Here is a 22712-nt window from a genome sequence, read left to right on the forward strand (position 1 = left end):
ATTGATGCCCTTTTCTTTCTTCTTTCTTCTTTCTTCTTTCTTTCTTTCTTTCTTTCTTTCTTTCTTTCTTTCTTTCTTTCTTTCTTTCTTTCTTCCTTCCTTCCTTCCTTCCTTCCTTCCTTCCTTCCTTCCTTCCTTCCTTCCTTCCTTTCTTTCCCTTCCTTCCTTCCTTCCTTCCTTCCTTCCTTCCTTCCTTCCTTCCTTCCTTCCTTCCTTCCTTCCTTCCTTCTTTTTCAGCATGTCTGATTCCTTGCAAGCTTTATGTTCAGGATGTCTCCCTCACTAGACTGAAAACTCTGTGAAGACATGGAAATTTCCATCTGCTTTCCCAGATTCTTAGTACCTGGCACTAAGTATGCACTCAATACGTACTATTGAATGATTAATAAATATCTCAGTTTTCCTACTGAGAAATTGGAATTCCTATAGGTATAATCTGCATTTTTTATCCATTTGCCATTTTTTTAAATATGTTTTGTTGATTTTTTACAGAGAGGAAAGGAGAGGGATAGACAATTAGAAACATCAATGAGAGAGAAACATCGATTCAGTTGCCTCTTGCACACTCTCCACTGGGGGTGTGCCCGCAACCAAGGTACATGTCCCTGACCGGAATCGAACCAGGGACCCTTCAGTCCGCAGGCCAACGCTGTATCCACTGAGCCAAACCGGTTAGGGCTCCATTTGCCATTATTAATTTGTAATAGAAGTTAACATTTTTGTGCTTACTTTGCAACAGAAGTTCCAAAGCAACATCACTTTGATGTGTTTAGCTGTAACAAGGCTCAGCACTTGTGAGCTTATGAAACATACTCTGCTTATTGTTTACCGATACTCGGTCTCCTCAAAGATGCTCACTGAGTATCAGTTAGATGAATTAGATTTACAGCATCATTTTGAGAAAAGCCAAAACCCAATAAGAACATTTTAACTGAAGATAAGGCAAAAAGATTTCATCTTTGAAATGACGTTTTGAATAATTACATAATCTGTGTTTGTTCTTCTACCAGTATATTAGCATTAAGTTGATAGTTATGGCTGAACTAATTTCTTCACATCCTTTGAAGTTGATCTGAACATCATATGCGTCAGGGGAGTTTGGGTAATGACAGTTGAAAATTCATCTGTTAGTTTTCTCTTCCGTTTCTTTCATGATTGAAACATCCGTAAATTGCACTTGCCAGTGTAATAAAATGGAGCTGATCAGTGATTCTCCAATGATAATAACATGTTAAGGAGCAGTGGGGAAGCCGAAAGACCTCTGTTAGTAAATGAAGGAACCCTGCTGAACTCCAGTGGGGAGCTTAAAGGTGACCAGGCCTGCTGGGGTCCCTGCAGTAAGGGTCACAGGTGTGCACTATGCTTTGGGTTTTGGGTGTGGCCTAGAAGTGTCTGGATAAAGCCAAGCTTTGCTGAAAAATGCTTGTTGGTGTAGCTATATCATGGGGAAAGTGAGCAGGATGCTAACAGAGAGAATACTGATTCTCTGAATTCAGGGGTTAGACATGTAATTAAACTCTCTCTATGGTCCTAACAAAAACTGTGTCATTGTGTAATGAAAGCTGCTGCATAGCAATTTAGTTTAATTACAGCTATGCTGTGGTAGATGGGCTGTGTGTGGTTAATTGATAATGTCTCAGGAGTTAGTAAGGGGAAGTTGGAATCTCTTTAAAAATCTAACAGGACAAAGAACCAGTCATTAAAAAAAAAAAAGTAAACAGTGTTCTGACTATAATTCTATTCGGGTGGAAAAATTAAACTGCATGCATTAGCTCTTCTCTATTCAGAAAATTTAGAACCAATATACATCAATTTAAGTAAGAACTTCATAGTGGAACATTCTACTTTTGGGCTGTATCTTCTTTGAAGGCCTGCCTCTACTTGACCTCACAAAACTGGCATAAAACGGCAACTGCTTATGAAGAAATACGATAATTGAATAGAAGTTGAATTTGGCCACAAAGAATTGAATAAATCTTCTGTCCAATGTCTTGCTATTGTATCACATCAGGCATGTTGGACTTTTAAAAAAATTTAGGTTTTATTTTTTATCTTTATTGTTGAGAATATTATAGATGCTCCCCTCTTCCCCACTCCTTGTCCCCCACCACCCAGTTCCCGCTCCACCTCAGGCCTCTACAACCCTATTGTCTGTGTTCATGGGCAATGCATATAACACATCAGGCATGTTGGACGTTAGGTCCCACCATCATTCTGGTTACTAACAAAGTTACAGAGCTGCTTGCACCTGGAAGAGTCACATCTGTGGAGCTATCATTATTCCCACCCACTCGCGTTCTAAAAAGGGTGGAATATGCATTTGCACATATTCTTAATTTATTTGAGACAGATTTTTAAATCTAGCATGTAGTGCGTCTCTCTTTCATTATGTCAAGATAAGTAGTTTCCAAGAACTGAAGCCAAGAGTAAAAAAAAAGTAGAGGGAAATATAAACAGGCACACCTACTGCAATACATCTGTGTCTTTAAAAAATACGTCACTCTTTTCCTGCTATGTGACTTTAAAATGGATGTATCTCACTTGTCTTGTTTCAGTGTTAGCCCTCAAATTCCTGCTCCCCTGTATCTCTGGCTTTGGGCCCGACGTAGTCTATAGCAGGGTACAGTAGAGGAAGGCAGACAGCCGTGGGATTAAGAGCATAAACTCTGCAGTCATTTTTGTTTTGCATTCCAATCCTGATTTTGCCCTGGACCAGCTGTGTGACCTTGAAAAAGTTGCCTCATCTTTCTGAGTCTCAGTTCCCTCATTTGTGCAATGAATATAAGGAGACCCGTAGTCTTATAGGTGTGAAGAGTACGTGAAACAATGTACATAAAGCTTTTGGCTAAAGCTTGGTCCACATTAAGTGCTTAACAACATACATTACATTATTGTAATTACTGAGAGTTATTATTAGGTCTTAGCCACATTTAGTCCAATTGTATATTCCTTTTAAGACTGTGTCTTCTTTCAGTTTTCTAGCAAAATAGAGCATAAGCATTTAGCTGCGTTGCTAAATGGCCCCTTATATGGTAAACAGAAGGGATGGATGGCCATTGTGAGTCAGTGTGCAACAAGGCTCTTCCTCGGTGATATGAACTTAGAATAAGATGGCGTTTCTCAGATTCTGCAGGATCCAAAGCCAATAAAGCCTTCAGTGTGGCTCAGTTCTGTAACGGTAATTTCACAGGTAAAAGTCAAGAAGATAATTTAAAAGTTAGATACTGTGGTTTTGGATCAGTTGCAACATTCAAGGGAACATTTCAAAGGATAAATCACACAGATGGTCAGAATCTATGGCACATTCCACACATTATTCATAAAAGTGTAAGTGATTCAAGGTTAAATTTTGAGAAGTAGAAACCATGATTAGAATGTAAAATATATGTGCGAGAAATTACATTTTTTCAATGTGGATTTTCCCCTGTATCTATCATTATGTCAAGGTCTATGAAATTAGATATCTTTCCCCAAACACAGAGAAATATGCCCTGTATATTTACTTAGATATTTCAACCATATGTTCCTTGAAAAATGCTTTCCTGCAGAGCTGGGTTACCATTACCATTTTTTAAAGTAATGTGATTTTTAAAGTTATGTGATTTAACAATTTCTTGAATTATTAAACGTATTTGAAGACACCATGAATATAAAGCCAGTTCCAAAATATTCCTAGGAAGGCAGGGTTGGGTGGGTAGGTAGGAAGAAATTAACCAAAGAACTTGTATGCATATATGCAAAACTGTGGACACAGACAATAGTGTGGTGAAGGCCTGGGGCTGGGAAGGGGGGAGAGGAGGAACAGGTGTAGGCTAGGAGGAGTCAATGGGTGGGGGTGAGGGGGGCAAGGGGACATGTTGCTGTTTGAAAGTATTATAAAATAATACTTTCAACAATAAAGATTTAAAAATAATAAAATGCTGGGATCCTAAACAAAATTTGTAAATAACTGGATCAAGTCAATAAGTATATATTGTACCTGCTATGTGCTATGAATACAAAATGTATATAGTGTGTGTGTGTGGGGGGGGGGGGGGGGAGAGGGGTAGATGGCAGATGAGAAGAATGACAGAAAGAAATGAATAAATTTTTATTCCTAATCTAGAGATAACCTGCCTACTTCAGGAGACAGACTCCTGTACAACTAACCATAACCAGTGGTAGAAATTCTGAACTTATATCTCTCAGGAATAGAAAAATATAAAAATGCAGTTAGCTTCAGAATTTATTACAGGTGAATGAAAAAACAGGTAGAACCTTAGATTAAGGTTCAGAAGTTCTCTAAGAAATGGGACAGGGAGTCACTGAAACTAAAATAGACCAAATTTTTCATCCGCTTTGATTTAAAGAGTGAAGAAAATTATCAAAATCCTACAAGCCTGCTTAAATTAATGGATTTTTGTACAAACTGACACAGAATCCCAAAGGCTGGTAAGGAAGACTTTTACAGACGCCTGGCCATGTTGCCAAGCCTAGTCTGGGAGTTTTAACAGCTTTGGTTCTGCTATTTGTACAGTCCCTGAGACTGTGACAATGCTATTTAATAAGGCAAAGGACTTTGCAGATGTAGTTAGGGTTCCTAATCACTTTGGCCTTAAATTACAGAGATTATCCTGGTTATCCAGATGGGCCCAATGTAAATGTATAAATAAGCCTTTCAAAGCAGAAGAGGAAGGCCGAAGAGTCAGTGAAAGAGATTCAAAGCACGCAAAGGATTGGGTGAGCCACTGTAGGTTTGAAGGTGGAAGAGCCAAGTGTCAAGGCAACAGAAAGGGACTGAATTCCGCCAACAAAAGGCATGAGCTTGAAAGCAGATTCTTCCCAAAGCCTCCAGAGAAGAGCCACCCTGCTGACACCTCGATTTTGAAACTGCGAGACTCCCGTCGATTACGCTGTGCCTCACTTCTCACTCCGCCCTACACAACCAGGAGGGCACAAATGCGTGGGTTGTAAGCTTGTGGTAATTCGTTATGCAGCAATAAAAACTAAATACATAAATGCAAGGACTACCAAGGCATATTGTTAAGGAAAAAAATGTCAGACAGCAATATGAAAAAACAAATGTATATAAGTATATTGCATGTTAATATATTTTTTTGTGTCAAGAGGCCACATACAGCCTGAGCCACAGCCGATATTCCTTCTTTTTGATCAGGGACTTGTGTGTGACCTTCCTATCGAACATATGGCAAATAGCTTTGAAAACATTTAAAAATACTCTGGTTAGTGCTGCAAATTAACAGAATTTGTTTCCTAACATGTAAAAAAGGAGGGGGAAAAACAGAAAAAAGGCATGAGCACACAAAATAACGGCTACACATTAAAAAAAAACCCACAAACAAGCAAACAAACTAAAACACTTGTGAGTGAATGAATCTCTGAAAGGTCTGAAAACAAATGACATTCAAGTTTATCCTGTGTCTAGGTGTTTGGGGTTGATTAGATTAAATACATTATGTTGGGAAACGAATGCATCAAAGCCTTATTATAGAGAGTAGGTTGGTCTGCGTGTAATAGGCAGAGCTCTAAGAATGACCCCTCTATGAAATCTGCCTTCATATTAAATGCCTTCCCCATTTGAGAGTGGATGGTATCAATGAAGACGACGAAGTAACATTCCAATGACTATATTAAATGACAAAAAGGAGATTATCCAGGTAGGCTTATTCCAGTATCATGTGCCCTTGAAAAGCAGAGTTTTCCTTGGCAGGCAGCAGAAAAAGAAGTCAGGAATTGGAAGCACTTTAGCTGAGTTTGACATGGAGGAAGGCATGTGCCAAGGAACGCAGACAGCCTTCAGGAGTTGAGAGCAGCCCCTGGCTGACAAGCAGTGAGGAAATGGGGGCTGTGGTCATGCAACCACATGGAAATGAATTTGTCCGACAACCTGAATGCGCAATGAATTGGATTCTCCAGAGCCTCCAGTTAGGAGTCCAGCGGAACACCCGGGTTTCCACCTTGCAAGACTAAGACTCTACGGGATTAGTGCCCTTATACGAAGAGGAAGAGATCAGAGGTGATGTCTCCCTTATGTGAGGACATAACAAGAAGGCAGCAGTCTGTAAACCAGAAACAGAGCCCCCACCATACTGATCTGGGACTTCCAGCTTCTAGAACTGTGATGAAGAAATGTTTATTGTTTAAACTACCCAGTCTGTGGTATTCTGTTATAGCAGCCTGAACAGGTTAAGATAGCCATGGATGCTAGGTAGCTACAAAGAACTGCCCTGCCCAGATGAAACTAGCATTTCCATTGTCTCCACATAAAACTCTTTGTCTTCGTCAAAGCGAGTACACTAGACTTTTGTGAACATTCTTTATTCAGGAGCTACACACTCAAGGTGGGACTGAAAACAGTGACTAGAGCAAGAAAAATGAGTTTGACACCTCAATTAAAATATATATTTCTAATTAGGCAGGCAAAATATTTATAAAATGTTTGCAGAATTTTTCCCCAAATTATCTAATAATAATAAGATCAAAATTCCATGTTTGAGGAGTGAAGTTAACAGAATATTATTAGAATACTGCCTGAAAGCTCTTTTTCTGACCCAGAAAAAAAAATTCTACCTGACTATTGAGAAAATTGGTCATTTTTTTCAACACTATTTCTGAGTTAGCCATTCCCAAAATAAAAAATTCATTTTTTAATGGGTCAAAGACATCATAAGTACTAGGTTCATGTTGCTCCAAATAATAAAATATAGGATTCCATTCCCTCAAGATAGGAAATACGTCAGCTTTGGGGCAGACAAGTACTACCAGAAAGCAAGGAAATAAATTTCCTGGTCCTACCCCCATCCTCCAATAGATAATTAATGAAAGAACAACATGGAAGTAGTTAACTAGAGTCTAATCTTTGTCACTCTACCATCTTTGGAGAGAAGCACACTTACAAAGGAAGGATCACTGTTCATCTTCTAACCACAATACTTTCATAATTTCTACACAATAGTTCTTCTTTATATAACTGATTTCAGAGAGAGGAAGGGAGAGGGAAAGAGAGGCAGAAACATCAATGGGAGAGAATCATCATCAATCAGCTGCCTTCTACACGCCCTTCACTGGGGATTGAGCCCACAACCTGAGCATATGCCCTGACTGGGTATCGGACTGTGACCTCCTGGTTTACGGGTTGATGCTCAACCCCTGAGCCACACCAGCTGGGTCAATTATTCTTTCTTAAAAGGGGATCATCGTCAAAGGAATCCTTCCAGCTGAGAGCCCTTCCCTTGTGCCAGATAGATAGAGGCTGTTACACAAAAACCACATCAATATAAAACTAGAGCCCATTGTGGGTGGTAAAATTCTTTGCTCAGCTTTTCCTGAATTTTAGCTTTTTAGAACACTGGATGTCAGAGGAACAGAATATATATATCCGATATAATAAAAACCAAATATGCAAATTGTCCCCTCAACCAGGAGTTCGATCAGCCGCTAGGGGCGCTATCCATGCATGAATTTTGTGCACTGGGCCTCTCTCTCCATATATATATATGGAGAGAGAGAGAGAGAGAGAGAGAGAGAGAGAGAGAGAGAGAGAGAGAAGGAGAGAGACTAAGGTGTACATAGTGAGCACAGTCATCTTGGTCTGGTTGGTCTCTTAAGATGTTTGTCATTTTTGTTGTAATTTTATTCACCATTAGTTCTTAGAGGATAGGGAAAGGAGAGCATAGAAAGAAAAATGTAGGAGAAAGAAGCAGGAAATGAAGAAAAAGAGGTAATTAGAGGAACTGTGAGACTGGCTGAAGGAGCAGGGTCTAAAACTTCAGAGAGCAAGTGGGCAGAGAGGTGAGGAGAAGAGAATATCTTGTTAAGTGTTAATGAAGGTGAGAAAGTTAGATGAAAAGTTCTTATCAATTGTCTAAATCCTCTATCTGCATGTTCCCTGCTCTAGATTATTTTTCATAATCTCTACGTCTTTGCACATGTAGCATTCATAAGTACTGGCAGTGAAGTTCCAAGTATGGGCTTAATTAATTAGCGTTTTTCATTTCTAGAATCACAAACCATGTCTCTTCAGATGCTTGTCATATTTTGATTGGACATTTTCATATCCTCTTTTATTTTTTTTCAAGTAAGATTATTTCTCTTTCACACTAACCATGTTCGGGGGCTGGTGGACATCAGGGTCTGGTGTCGGCTCCACAGCTGCGGAAGCCGGGTCCCTCCAGCTCTCGGCTGGTCCCTAGGGTTGATCAGCATCCTCATGGCCCCACAATGGCTGCTTGAGCTCACTATCACCTCCATGTTCCAAACACAGCATAAAAGGCATCCCTGGAAGTCCCACAGGGCACTTCTTCTTATGTTTCCTGATCTGGAACTTAGACACATGACTGCATCTAGATGCAAGGGAGGCTGGGTAATGGAGGCAGCTGGGACCTCCATCCTAGAGAACAGGTGGGGTTGCTCTTTGGCCTGTCTGAAAAGACAGACCTGGCTAGAGGTTGTCGATTCACAGCCCAGCACAGGCCTCTACCTCCACCTCCCCCTTTACCCCATCCAACTGGGGCTCCCTGAATACAGGACCCTGTTGCCCCGCAGACTTCACCTTTAGAATAGTCCTCTCATTTTGAATGAGGTCTGAGTGTCTGCCCTACCTCCCCCTTGTAAGCTCCTATTCAGGGCAGGGGCTGCTGGGAGCTCTGTCTAGGGTGCTGGCCTCAGGGTGACCACCTGCTACTCAGATGGGTAGCAGTTACCAAGGTCAGGGTCAACAGGGGAGCCCTGGGGTCAGTGTGGGCGGCCTGGGAAGTGAATGGGGAATGATGGCTCCCAGGTCCCTTCCCTTTTTTCCTGGACCTTCTGCCCCGTTGTGGGGCCATGAGGATGCTGATCTGGCCTTGGGGTCATCACCAGGACACAGGGCAGCCTCTGCTCTCTGGCTGGGTCGCTGGAAGCCTGCCCATTTTCTTTATTAACACATCCTCCTCTTTTAGGATAACACCAGGGTGTTGCTCGAGTGGCTCTTCATGCTCCCCCAACACATGACTATTAAGTTCACGAGCCTGTGGGTGTAAACGGTGCCCGAATGAGGCCAACAGTAAAGGACCCTGAGTGTGTCTCTGTCTGCCAGTCCTGTAGGCCTCCTCACTGGCCTCGCTGCTTTGGGACTTCATGCAGCCATCAGAATAAAGGTCCTGCGCAAAAGTCGTTCCGGGTCTCCTCATCTTCAGAATCACGTGAACCTCTCTCACCAGGCATGTAAGCCCTCAGGACAGGTCCCTGCCCCCTCTCAAGCCCCAGTTCTCGCCAGGTGTGCTTCACTATCGATATCCGTGCCTTTGTACCTTTAGTCTATTATGTTTCCTAAAAATTTGTGGGAGAAAAGGAGTATTCCTGGGATTCCTTTTCTTTCATATTGACTGCCTATCAAACAATTTTTATTTCAAAAGCCAACTCAGATATAACTTCCTTTGGCAAGATTTTTCTGACATAATACATGTCTTTCACCCGCTCTAATGCCTTTGAATCTGCAAGATGTATTAATTGGTTCACATATGTGATCTCAAAGCCATGTGATCTCAAAGCCATGTGCTCACATATGTCTATCTGCCCTAAAATCTGGTAAACTACTTCATCTCTGTATCCAAGACTCTGGCGCAAACCAGAGAATCAGTTAATGGTTGAACTGAGGGTTACACAACCCTAAAGCAACGGAAGCCATTTAGAATGTAATGATTGACGTATTTTTTGTATAGTAATTGGAAAATTCTTAGACATATGCTCAAGAGTTTATTGTGATTCTTCTGGGAATCAAAGAGAATGCCACTTAGAATTTCACTTGATCGTAGCCAAAAGGCCGAGAAGTGACAGAATTTGATAAACTTTTGATATCATTACTCTTGCCAACAATGACGTACAGAAACACTTAATGAGAAAGATACCCTTTCCTAAGAATTATTTTTAGACTTCCAGTTTTGTAAAATTAAGTTATAATTTTCAGTATGTATACTTCTTTGTTCCAGATTTTTTTTTTCTGATAAAATACGGCATCTGTTTGGACTGAGCCACTTGTCTACTTTATTCTGTTTGAATATCAAAATATTACAGCATTAATAGAACTGTTTGTTATTTCTTCTCTGATAACTATGATCTCTCAACTCTTAATGAGGACAAATAAGCACTTTTACTTTTTATTGGTTAAAGTATCCTTATAATGTTCCAATGCTTTGAGCTTTGCATTACTATCCGCCTTCCAGAGATCCATGCTCAGATGTGAGTAACAAGAGACAGAATCCTCCCAGAAAGAAATGCAAATACCATAGTAACTGACAAAGTTAAAACAAAGAACAAATCCCCACATTTTCTATTCTAGTCTCTTATTACTTAATTGAACGCTCAGACTCTTTTTATTGACAGTAAGTGGAGCTAAGCAGGAACAATATTCACAGAAACAAAGCACAAGTGTCAGAAGCAAGCTTATTGTTAATAACCTTCGACCTCATTGTGCCTTCAAATCACACTTAATCCTGACTTACCAGTGCATTTGCTAGTCGGTAAAATTCAGTTTTTAGAAATTTGTGGTACCAGAATCTTTTTATCTAGGAGTGTGAGCTCCATGTTATGGCTCGATGGATAGAAAATTACACGACTTGCTCTTGACCACAGAATCATTATTAGCATAAACTCAAAAGTTCATTCAAGAACAAGTCCAGTATCTTATTGCTTTAAATAACAGGATTTACAATTTAAAGTGGCAGAAATATTAAGAAATTTATCATCTTCTGTGAGACATCAAGCAGGAGGAGAATTCCAATCGTGTCTATTTTTTTTTCTCTGCCTTATTTAACATAGTTATGTTTCTCTTCATAATTAGAATACAACCAAAGCAGTTCCCAGCATCAAATGCAGATGCAACAATGCCCGTGAAAAAGGGAAATGTCCTTTCCTCCCCTGGGTCTCCTTTTATTAAGGGGGCAAACCTTTCCCACAACTCATAAGCAGTCTGCCCATTAGGACTCATTTGTGAGGACCAGGTCATGTGCCCTTGCCCAGCTGCAAGGAAGGCTGGGAAAAGTCCTGGTATTTTCCATCTTTATAAAGGTAGATCTTTATAAAGGTAGATGTTTATAAAGGTAGATTGGTTCTGCCAACAAGAAATGAGAGGTCAAACGGAAGATGACTTAAATGTATCAAGTAATGTAAAGTTCAATAATGTGTATGTGTGTGTGTATATATATATGTCTATATACATATATTATATTAAATCCATAAATGTTATCAAGCATAGTGCTTAGTACGAAATATAGATAGTAATTTACTTTAATGCTGCCATACTTGTTTTGATTTCATTGACCTCTAGAACCATTTCATGCACATTAGTAAAGACTGTGAACATTTTAGAAAACTCTATAAATAGAAACAGAAACTTTGAGATTTTTGTTTTCAAATAACTTCCTGTACCATTTATTAAACTATTGTCTCTAACCTTTAAACTCACCATTCTAAAATGGACTTTGTGAAGCTGGCACTGGAATTACAAGCCACGCTTTCTGTTGGCCCCCTGTTTGGCGCTGCCATGAGAGGGGACCAGGCAGAGAGCAGGAGGCTGGAAGAGCATGAAGAGGCTGGCTCCATCCTATTTGCTTCCTGAATCTGTGTTTCTGCTTGTTCTCCTCGTGCACTCTAGAAATAATTTTTCATGCTGCAGTAGCACATCATTCTGTAGCAGGTGTTGATGCCAGTTTTTAGTTATTCCAATGCTCATAGAACCAATCCCACTGTCCCTCCTCAGCGACATTCGCACTGGCTGGCTAGGACACCATTTTCAAAGGTTTGAGTGGCAGCTTCGTGGGCAATTCCTCTGAGCTCAGAATGAGAGACCAGCACCGGCAAGCAGTGAGTCTGCAGGGCACTTCCCTTAGTCTTACAGGTTCTAACCATCTCAACCTCTTCACTGTTCCCCCCGTCCAAGGGGAGGCTGCTTCCTGAAGTTCCACGATACCTTATTTTAGTGTTCCCCTTTTGCTTTTCCAGGTCTTCAATACCCAGTCATCAATTCTTTATCAACTGATTCTCTAATAGGTTAAGTCTGTTCTTTTTTTTTTTTTTTTTTTTTGAGGGGGTGGGTTACAGGTTTTTAAAATTTTCACCAAAAACAGCCTGTACTATTTCATCCTTTTCTGCATCGCCGTAATCATGTTCATTTACCATTTTTCTTCATTGTTCAAATACCACGTGGGTTTCCCTAACTTTAAAGGACTAGATGGTTTTGTTTGCAATCCTTCACCCACATCATTACCATTTTTAAAACAATTCTAACCAAAAATATCTGTGCTGGCATAGCAGACATATTTAATCATTTTCAACCATTTCCTTGTATTTTATTAAATTCAGGATATACTCTCTGTGTACAAATTCCTCCAGGCTCTTAAGTCCAGGCTTTGAAGTTAAAACACAACCAAGAGAAATATAGCTAGACAAAGAGGGAAGGTGGCAGCAGGGGTGGGGAAAAAAGGGACAGTGATTTTTTTTGGAAATAGAGGAACAGTAGGCTATCAGTGGTGACAAGGAAAGAACTGAATGTGTGATAACAGTAAGAGATGTCAGAGGAGATGGAATATTCCCTGGTTATCTTTAAAAGTATATGGAAAAGGAGGGCTTTAAGGGTGTGCATTGCACTTTATGACCCATCAGGACACAATGACCCTTCCAGAATGCCTGGATCGACCTAGACACTTTAACTTGGGACTCCCTGGAATTCATTTCAAGAAGATAGAACATTCAAGAAGGCTTAAGGACCTTACCTCAAAGACTAACTGAATGAATGAGTTAGGGGGAAACATCTTCCAAATTTATTTTAAAAACTTTCAAAAATGCTATTTAAAGCTAAAAAGCCAAAGGAGCAAGAACACAGATTAATACTGTGAAATATTTGGGGTAAGAATTGGGATGAAGTAGGGAGGAAGAAAAGGATTGCAAGATTTGTTACCTAAGGGATATAATTATACCTGCAACATATTTCCCGGGGATGTTTCCATCTTTAAGTTTTCAGCTTCTCTGCTTTCAAAAACCAGTCTTATAAGTGTGTGATCCAGAGGCACTGTGAGACATATCACTGATTACTTTGAGTTCCCAACTGTCCCATTTTTTATCGCTATCTATAGCGATGTAGTTGACAATAAACTATTTTATAAATGTCAGCCACTTCTCACAAGTTTAAATTGCTTGCTTTCTACCTGTGAAACACTTAGAGAAATGACTTTAAGTTTTTTCTCTAACTTAACCCTTAGTTGCAGCAATCAGAGAAAATTTGATTTTGTGTAAGACTTCTTTCAATGAATGTTTTACTTGAATGTGGTAACCACTTCTTAAACTGGAGCTTGGTGCAGTTTTGTGAGTAGGTAAAATTACAATTTTTGTTTTAAATTTATAAATAACAGTCTATCTTTGCAGACCTGGAATAGATTTCTAGGAACTCTAGTCCCTCTGTTCTATGTAGGACACCCCTCTGGGGCATCCCAGTTGGGGGACCTTTTATTTATTAATTGGTAACTCCAATAGGTGGAAAATTTTGATGCTCAAAGCATCCATTTCTCATTCATTGAATGAGAAGAGGGTTCTCCCAGTCAGCTACTCAAGGTATAACTAAATTGAAACATGCCCACTCTGATAAGACAGAAGAATCAAGAGCTGACCTGAATGGGTGGAGGAAACCAGAAAGAACATATTGAAAAAGGTGAGTTTAGATGGCAGGAAGATATTTAATTGATCGTAAGGGAGGAGAAAATAATCTGATGAATGGAAGCAAATTATATAGCTTTGTTTCATATGAGATGAATAGGAAAGTGATAGTAAGGATGTTTCAGTAAATGTGCCATCCTCTAGAGTCTAGAGAGATAAAATATAGGATCCTGCCTATTTCTGACTATTTTGAATGTTTTCATTTATTTATTCAGTAAATACTTATTGAGCACTTATTGTTTTTTGTTTGTTTGTTTTTAGTACTTAGCTGGGGAGTTGGTATGTATATACAGAATAACAACATCTAATACATCTTTAGATGAGTGTACTGAGTCTGAAGTGGCCTATCTTCTTTCCCCTCTCTTTTGAACATTGCTATGGCTTCCATACCTACCTTTTTAGTCTTTTCCACAACCCTGGTAAGTTGCATGCTATGCCTATTTTACACGAGGGAACTGAGCACAGAAGTGTTTAGTGAGGGGCCCAAGTTCGCATCTAGAAACTGAACCATCTCTGTTTGACTCCCAAACTACTCATAACTGCCACACCAGCTGCCGGCCAGAGTTTGGCAAAGTGATAGTGTACCGCTGCCAGCAAGTTTACTCGAGCAGATAATCTATAGTATATAGTAGTGGAAAATGGAGTTTTAAAATTAGTACTTAATAGAGGTGTAAGATTGCCATTACCCAATTCAGAAGTGACAAAGTAACAGCAATGATTGGAAAAGAGGATTCTAGACTTCTTTAAAGAACTGGAAGGAAGTAGAAGTGATTTTGTTTGTTTGTTTGTTTGTTTGTTTGTTTTTGAAAAAGCATGCCAGTAATAGTCATAGCATGAAATGAAGCAGGATTAGGTTCATGGACAATTTGAAGGAAAATTCATCCAAAGTTGGGAAGGTGAAGGTGAGGAGAGAAGGTAATAGAAGAGTTAAAAAATCATTCCTTAGTTGGCAAGCTTAGGAAACCAGGGGTGGTTAAGTATACTATGATTTATAAAAAAAATATGGAATGAAATGATTCTTTTGGGTATGGTGAAAAGGTGAATCTGATATCCAATATTCACATAATCAGAAGCTGTATTGTGTATTTAGAGAGTACAATTCTATGGCATCCTCTCCAGCTTTTATCCACCCCCAATTCAAACTTTTTATCCCCCACCAGAGCAAAAGACCAAAACACTTTTATAGGAAGCAATAATTTGGAAAGACTGGGCTAGAAAGCCGGTTGAACTTGGTGTTAATAACTCAATAATGGATTTGGTTAGACCTGAGATCCCCTCTTTCTAGCAGCCCTATGCAAAGATAGTGAAGGCTGTTTTTGCCTTTTGTCATTGGTATAGAAGTTCTTTAGATTCCAGGGACTTCCTGTCCTTTATCTCAGCTTTTCTTGCCCCCTCCTTCCCATTTGGTTGTAGGTGAAATTCACAAGACGTGTGCTTGAGTCACTGTGGCTGATTTCTCAAGATACCGAATAATGATTTTAGTTGGATAACTGACTGAAAAACAGAAGAGATCTTAATTTGGGGTATATTTTATATAGATCTGTCTCTAACTGATCCTGATCAATATCTCCCCTTGAGCCCCATCCTGTTTGCTCAGAGAATAATTTGTTCTTGCTTTATGTTCAATAAATGAGTCACCAAAGTATTAGACACCATTTAACATATGGGAAATTTTCCTTACCAGTGGAGTCTGTTTTATCTCAAATATTTCCTTATTAGTTCAATCCAAATAAGCTTTTTGAAAAATATATATTTTGTAAATGTGTGTGCATGTTGCCATCATTAACTTATAAAACTTTATTCCACTTTAAAATATTAACTTCTATTTCTTCAACAAAATTGTCAGTATTTTTCCTTCTAATTCACTCATTCCTTGTCTTGAAAGAAAAATCAATAATCTCTATGCTCCAAGGTCTATATTTATCACATTCAACCTTCTTCCACTTTCCTAACAAACAACAAAAACAATAAAGGAATAAACTCAAGAAACAAAAATAAATTGAAAAGAGAGAAAGAAAGAAAATAACAACTATAGGCACTGAAGTCTGATGTGATTTCATAATAATAGAATAGAAAATATTTCAACAAACTTATGGCATTACATGGCTGGGCCTGCATCTTTAAGAGTTTGAGTAATCTATAGAAAATATAAATTTATTGAACTTATTTTCTCACAAATACTTCACATGGTTTTGCTGTAAACTTTACGGCTTGTCACAGATACATATTTCTTCAATAAGATTCTAGAAAAGGAAGGAAGATATTACCAGGAGTTGCACTACAGCTGTCACTTCATACTTACAGCAACAGCCTCCAGGATTTGTTTAACAGCATCTGCAGCATCTCGTTCACTGTAATATCCCTTTTCCACAATCCTAAAAAACACACACATGCGCTCAGTTGAGTGGATGCTAAAAGAAGTTAATTATATTACTGTTAAAGAGGATGCATCCAAATAATTGCAACAGGCTACCCTAACACCAGGAAAAAGATTTCCATAACCTGGCACTTTGGAAATCTTTGGGTTTATTTAAGAAAATAGAAGACATTCATTTTCTATTAACATTATAAAAATAAATAGCACAAAAGTTTTTTGTTTTTAAACTTTGTATTGTGAATCATTATAAACATATACCAAGTTGACAATATGCCATCAACCATCTCTGTACTTTCAGGAATGTTTTACATTTATTTTCTTCCATTACTTTGGTTTTCTTCGTTGGGTTGTGCATTTATACACATATAAATGTTTTCCAACTTTTGATTTACATGGTTCTTCTATAATTTTCTTAATTTTAGTTTATTTTGCAATATTGAGCTATAGTTTTAGCCATTCTGTGGGCACATCCTCCTGGCATGCTTTCACTGCCTAAAGGAAACTTTTTCTGCTTCTTATTTTCTGTGCTCTTATAATCATTTTATATTGGAATTAAATGAGACACCTCTCTGTTGCTGTTTATGTTTAAGCCAAATTGGTTTTCTTTTCTTTTTTTAATTATAGTTAACATACAATATTTTATTAGTTTCAGGTGTACAACATAGTGATTTGACTTTTATATTCCTTACAATGTGATCATCACAAGTCTAGTAACCATCTGTCACTGTGCAAAGTTAACACGATGATATAGACTATTGTCCCTAGACTGTACATCACATCCCCATGACTTATTTTATTTTTTACAACTGGAGGTTTGTATCTCCTTTTCCCCTTCACCCTTTTGACAGAGAGACGGACCAGGCTATCTTTTCTAGTTTCATGGCTTTTCACCTTCTGTGTTTTGTGGTGTTTTTTTGTTTGTTTGTTTTTGTTTTTTCCATGAAGCATTAAAAGTATGATCTCATACATTCTGAGATATCCTTTATCTGGAACTTCATTCCCTTGCCTCTACCATCTCTACTCTGATTATTGGAGTTTCTCCCTAGCCGTTTCTCCTAAATATTGGGCTTTTTCTTTAAGGGGAGTCAGGTATTAATTTCAGGAGTTCATAGGGCCTTGAATGCATTCGTCACTTCAGACCTTATGTGGATACAGCCTTTACACTTCTCAGAAATTTGGATCGCAAAATTGATTTCAGCTGTTTCCCTTGTACGGTATTGGCCCATCCTGCTTCCCAATAATTCAGAGATTTTAGAAATTTGATTGTTCTGCCACTCTTAGGTCCATCACATGACCTCTTGTTAACCTTTGCTTCCTCTTACATAGATGCTAACACCACGTGGCTCTTGGATCTGTCATTTTTTCCTCATTCACTTGTATGTTAGGCTTCATGGGGATACCTTGTCACCTGGTTTTGTTATGTTGTCTGTGAGTTTTTGTTTTTTCTGTCCTAGTTTCTCTGTCTATTCTTAAAGGAATATTTGGGAAGAATAAAAAATTATTTTTTATCTTACCAGAATCTCAAGAGAAAACACCTTTTAGATGGCAATGTAGATTAGCAACTTGCATAAGATGTTATTAGCTAATAAAAAGTGTGCAGTAAAGACGTGAAAAAGATCAACTCAAAACATAAAAGAGACAAAGCAACCAATTTTCATAATTTTGGATTGAAATTTGTTTTAGATCATTGATTCCTCAAATAACATAGTTATTTTTCAGAAAGTATCTTCCTTTTTGAACAAAAAAATTTAGCAAGAAGTTGTAAGTTCTCGAAGTAGCTGGTGTTAAAAGTTGAATTTAAAATCTATAAAATGTTTTCACAATAGGGGATTAAGGGTGAGGAATGCAGAACACAATTTATGACAAAAATAAAAGAAGATACCCCAATGATCATAATTGTCAAGATTCAGAAAAACTATATTGATACAGAAATCCAATTATTTTATTTTCTCCATTCAATTATTTAGAATATTGTCAAAAAACACAAACTCATCTTTTCAAAGAATAGAAGATGGAATATTTTTCTCCCTTTTTTGTTTCTTAGATAACTGTTATGCAACAGGGTCAAATAAAATGTGAAAATACATTAAAATATTTGGGGGACTATTATTAATTGGTTCTTGAAAATCAATTTTCATATATTTCCTTCCAAGAATACACATTTTTCTTGAATTCATGTTTGAGTTCATAGTTTACCTACTAAAAATTTAATTGAAATAATTTCTTGAACTATACTTTCTGAACATTTTTAAATTAAGTACAAGAGAAGGAGAAAAGGACTGTTGCATCAGAGGAAGTTGAAAACTTAGGCTACCATTATATCAAACACTGCATTTTGCTCTAAGTATGGATTTTGTGGGACACCCAACACAAATGTAATTATTGTCTCCTCTGTGCACTGCACCTGCAAGCCTCAGATGAGACCACAGATAGTAGAGAAGTTATTAACAAAAACATTATCATTGATGCAATTCATGCTATATTAAGGTTCGTACAGATGAAGGGTTTATTAATTCTGTTGTCAGAAATGTCTCTAGCGTAACATGTGGGGCAGGAGCACAAAATGCAGGCACCTTCCCTGCCTCATCTCGGTGTGAATTCTGCACACCATTGTTTGGCCCTACCATCAGAATGCGACTGTTTCTCTTCCAGGTTCCTTTTCCTAAAAGGAAATTTGTTCCCAAGTTGATTGTTCATCAGAGTGTCACCGAGTTAGGTTCCTGGAACTCAGAGATTCAATTTTAAATATTTTATAAGTTGAGCTACCACCAAGGCCATCCATGACTGACTAAGAAAATCAATAGTATGAACTTCTCAAGTTGCAAATGCAGGTTTATCACTCAGAACTAAGATGGTAAGTGAAGACACTAGTGACCAAGCAAAGGAAAATGAAGTTCTGCAATCTTCTTCTTTCCATTTAGGTAGCATGACTACAGTAGATGTGTTGAGCCAGTGCCTTCTACAGGTATGGTGGCAAACTTCTTAGTTTCTCACTAGATTGTTGCTTTGATCACCCAGAGAGCCTAGCTCCAAGACTTACTCATAGTAGGCAATCAATAAATACTTGTGGAATCAATATTAATTACCAAGTAAATGATGCCAGAAAAATGTCAGACTGTGCACATTTGGACAACTCCTTTGCCTATGTTCCTTATCATAGGGAACGAAAGCACTGAACTGGGAAGTACACGGGCCATGGATCCAGGGGAAAACAATCATATAGATGCTTCCCAAGGCAAAATGCAATAGGTGGAAGGGTTATACTAGCCTTAGGAAGAAAGTCAGAGTCACACAGTTTCTAGATATTATTGTAATACATAACATAAATCTTTTTAGAAATGTATTTTGAACAAAATCAAAATGATTCAAATTCATTAAAATAGAGTAATTTTGTTCCATGAAACAACACAAATTCCTACCTAAAATTTAGCTGAAAAAAATTTTTTTTATTTCCCATGAATTGAACATACATATAAGTAAAGACTTTATAGCTTTACATAGAAAATAGCAGGACTTCAATTTTTAGAAGCAATAAAATGTTCAATCATGATAGTGTTTTTAGAGCTGTAAAAATAGGAGGATAATTATGGTTATTTCCGTTTTTTATATTTAAACATACTTATTGCTATATTTCTCTTCAGATTTAATAAATTGATTTCCTTTTCATGCTTTGTAAAGTAATAAGAAGGCATTTACAATGCCACCAGCATCTTAAGATCATTTTCAAAGGCCCAGGGCCATATAGTTTGTTGCTACGCCACATCTGGGTTAGGAGACTCAGTGCTAAAAGCCAAGTCTCTCCTAGGATTTTACTAACAACACTGACCCAAAAGGCTGCCCTGGGACCCCAGTTCCTTCAGGCCCCCGCGTCGCTAACGTGTCTAGCCGACATCTAGAGATCTGGGAAGGCAGCACAAGGTGTGTTTCCCTGGGCTCCAGGCTGTGACTCTGTGGCCCCAACAGGCCTTCTACTCCAGACTGTGCCTTTCCTTTCCACTGGTTGCTGTGTTAGCTCATATGCTCCTCTTCCCCACAAATGGCATGTTTTCCTTCTCATCGTTTTAAAATTGTAGGATGAGAAAACACAGGCAAGGCCTCTTCCTCTCCATGGATCTGCTTTAAAATACGACTTCTGTGCATTTGCTTCTGTCACCTTAATTGCTGCAAATTGAATTGAGCCCATCTCCAGCCGGGCCGTTAGCACAGGCAGTGCAGCTGAAGAGCTCTAATCCGATCATATCCAGAGGCCTCAGACCTCCTGGCACGTACACTGGGAGCCTTCCTGCCTTCTCCACCAATGGCAGCTTTTTCTCAAATGGAGATGTTATTGTGATTAGATAACTGTAGGTTAATGTGAGAAAGACATCGGTCTTATGAAAATGTGTACTAAAAGATTGAGTGACAAAGGGTAAAATCCCCAAATAACATGAGTTTTAGGAACCAGGTCTTAAAGACTGCTGTTACATCATTATGCTGTAACATACCAAAAAAAAAAAAATGACACTAAAATAAATTCCACTGTTTCCAATTAAATCCACCACTTCTTTATAAGCTTCATTCACTGCTTTTTCTCATTTCATTGATGGCCCATTGGTCTGTATTGATGCTTTTTCTAAGAACTTTCCCAAAGAGTATTAAATTCATATATTTAAACAATAATTTTAAAGGTATTTTTACCACCTGTGAAATTTGAAAGGTAGGGAGAGGGTGAGGATACTGTGGGTCAGAGTGGGTACTGGCCAGGAGCTGACAGTGCAGGATAAAGGGAAGGCAGATCAAATTGTAGACCTGGGAACAGAGACTAGGGATTTCTAGTTCAATTCTCTCCTACTGTACAATAAAGGTCTGACCCAAAGAGGTTATATAAATTGCCCACTGTTTATTGAATCACTCATTTGACAAATATCCAGCAACTTCTTGCTTCCTGTCTCAAACAGCTTCTAAAATGGAGACTAAGGTTCTCATATTTAACCCCCACCAGTGTGGCCTGCTTTGGGACATCACTTTGTCCTTCCCTCTTCCCTTTACCTGTTGATTTATGATTTCTCACTTAAGATTCAGCTCAAAGACTCTATTCCTCCCTGAAACCGTTTCTGATTTAGAAGACTCCCATATTTTGTATCCTGTGTTCTGTTTATTTCCCAATCACAGCATTTATCACCCCTAAGTGAATCCTTATAGCCAAATCTGTGGCCAACCTCTAGCAAATACAAAACATTGTATTATATGTCTTTTGTGTGCCAGTTCTTATCTGTATATATTGTTAGTCCCTTCTCATTTATTTATTCTTTTATTTTATTAATTAGTTTATTTATTTATTTATAATGTTCAATAAATTTCTAAGAGTCATGACTAGACCAAGCAGGATGAAAGATCAAAAGCTCTGGAGCTTTCTTTTTCACATTATATCATAATTTTGTAGAAGTCTTTTTGGGGGCCAGATTTTCTTGGACATACACATAAAATCACTGATTTTATTCCAAAAATTTTAATCAATCTTCCTATGCAATTTACTGTTTATATTCTACATGAAATGGAAAATTTCACTTGGATTTTTACTAAGTTTAGTTTTTTAGAAGACCATAAAATAGATCTTTTAGTGCTAATAAAATACAACCATTTTGCCCATAATGTACTAACATGATAATCTTTTCATCAATTGCTCCATTAGTGCATTCATTAGATACAATTAAGGCCATCATTAGACCAGGGATGAATTTTTATCATCACAATTAAATAAATTTGGTTTTTGACATGAGTACAGGAAAAAAAAGTATATTATGATTTTTAGCTCTCAAGAAAGAAAATAATGCATAGATAATAATGATATATTTTCAGCTTGATACAATTTTAAAGATAACTGTAGAATTAAGTAATTTAATAGAGAAACCAAGTTCATCTCAGATATGGCAACAGACATGTAGACAACAATATTAATGGGGAAAGACAGTCTACTGTCTAAGACCACTGAGAGTTTATAGAGTAGTTGAGTGCTTTACTGGCTGTCTGCCATTCTTTAGATGTATTCTGTTAATTCTGAATATTTTATCAATTTTCTCTGTAAGTGAAATTTATCACCAGCATTTAGTTTTTTTCATTTTTGTTTAAAGCTGAATTAACTCTATCCCATCAAAATCAACTAGACTACAAGATGAGAGAACCAGAATTCTTTCATGAAAAAAAGGTTGGGAAATAAGGAAGGAAAGAGACTCATGACTCCAAAATAACTTGTACAAATAGAGGTAGGTAGGTAAATAATATGTGCTGTTGTTAGACAATAGCTTCAGTGTGATATCCCTGTCCTACAATTATTTACAATTAAAGAACATGAGATTTCTCTCTGAGTTCTCCTTCAAGAGACCTCATGGCTACAAAGCCAGCAGGATCTAACTATAAACAGACTCTAAATGTACCTAAGGAAGGAAAATGTTCGTGAAAGAGTTGGCTAAAGAGGTATTAAAAAAGGAGCCGCTTTTGGCAAATTTTGGCAACATTCAAATAAGCTAGTCCAGGTGAGTCTTGACTAAGCATGGGAACATGGTGGTTTTAGAACAGAACTTTCCTTATATAATCAGAGTGATCAGACTGTGTCAGATCTGAGACTGAGTGGATCAGAGTGTCTCAGCTTCCTTAGCATCATAGAACTGCA

At 38.0% G+C, this 22712-nt stretch overlaps 1 protein-coding gene across 1 annotated transcript in view; it reads right to left on the bottom strand.

Moving 5' to 3' along the window:
* CAMK4 (calcium/calmodulin dependent protein kinase IV) overlaps positions 1-22712 on the bottom strand; it is a 140598-nt gene that overhangs the window by 30067 nt on the left and 87819 nt on the right. The window contains exon 5 of the mRNA XM_079795354.1: positions 15989-16061. Coding sequence (XP_079651480.1) covers positions 15989-16061 — 73 coding nt within the window. The remainder of the gene's footprint in view (positions 1-15988; positions 16062-22712) is intronic.

This window comes from Cnephaeus nilssonii (assembly GCF_951640355.1).
Source record: "Cnephaeus nilssonii genome assembly, chromosome: 2".
NCBI lineage: Eukaryota > Metazoa > Chordata > Mammalia > Chiroptera > Vespertilionidae > Cnephaeus > Cnephaeus nilssonii.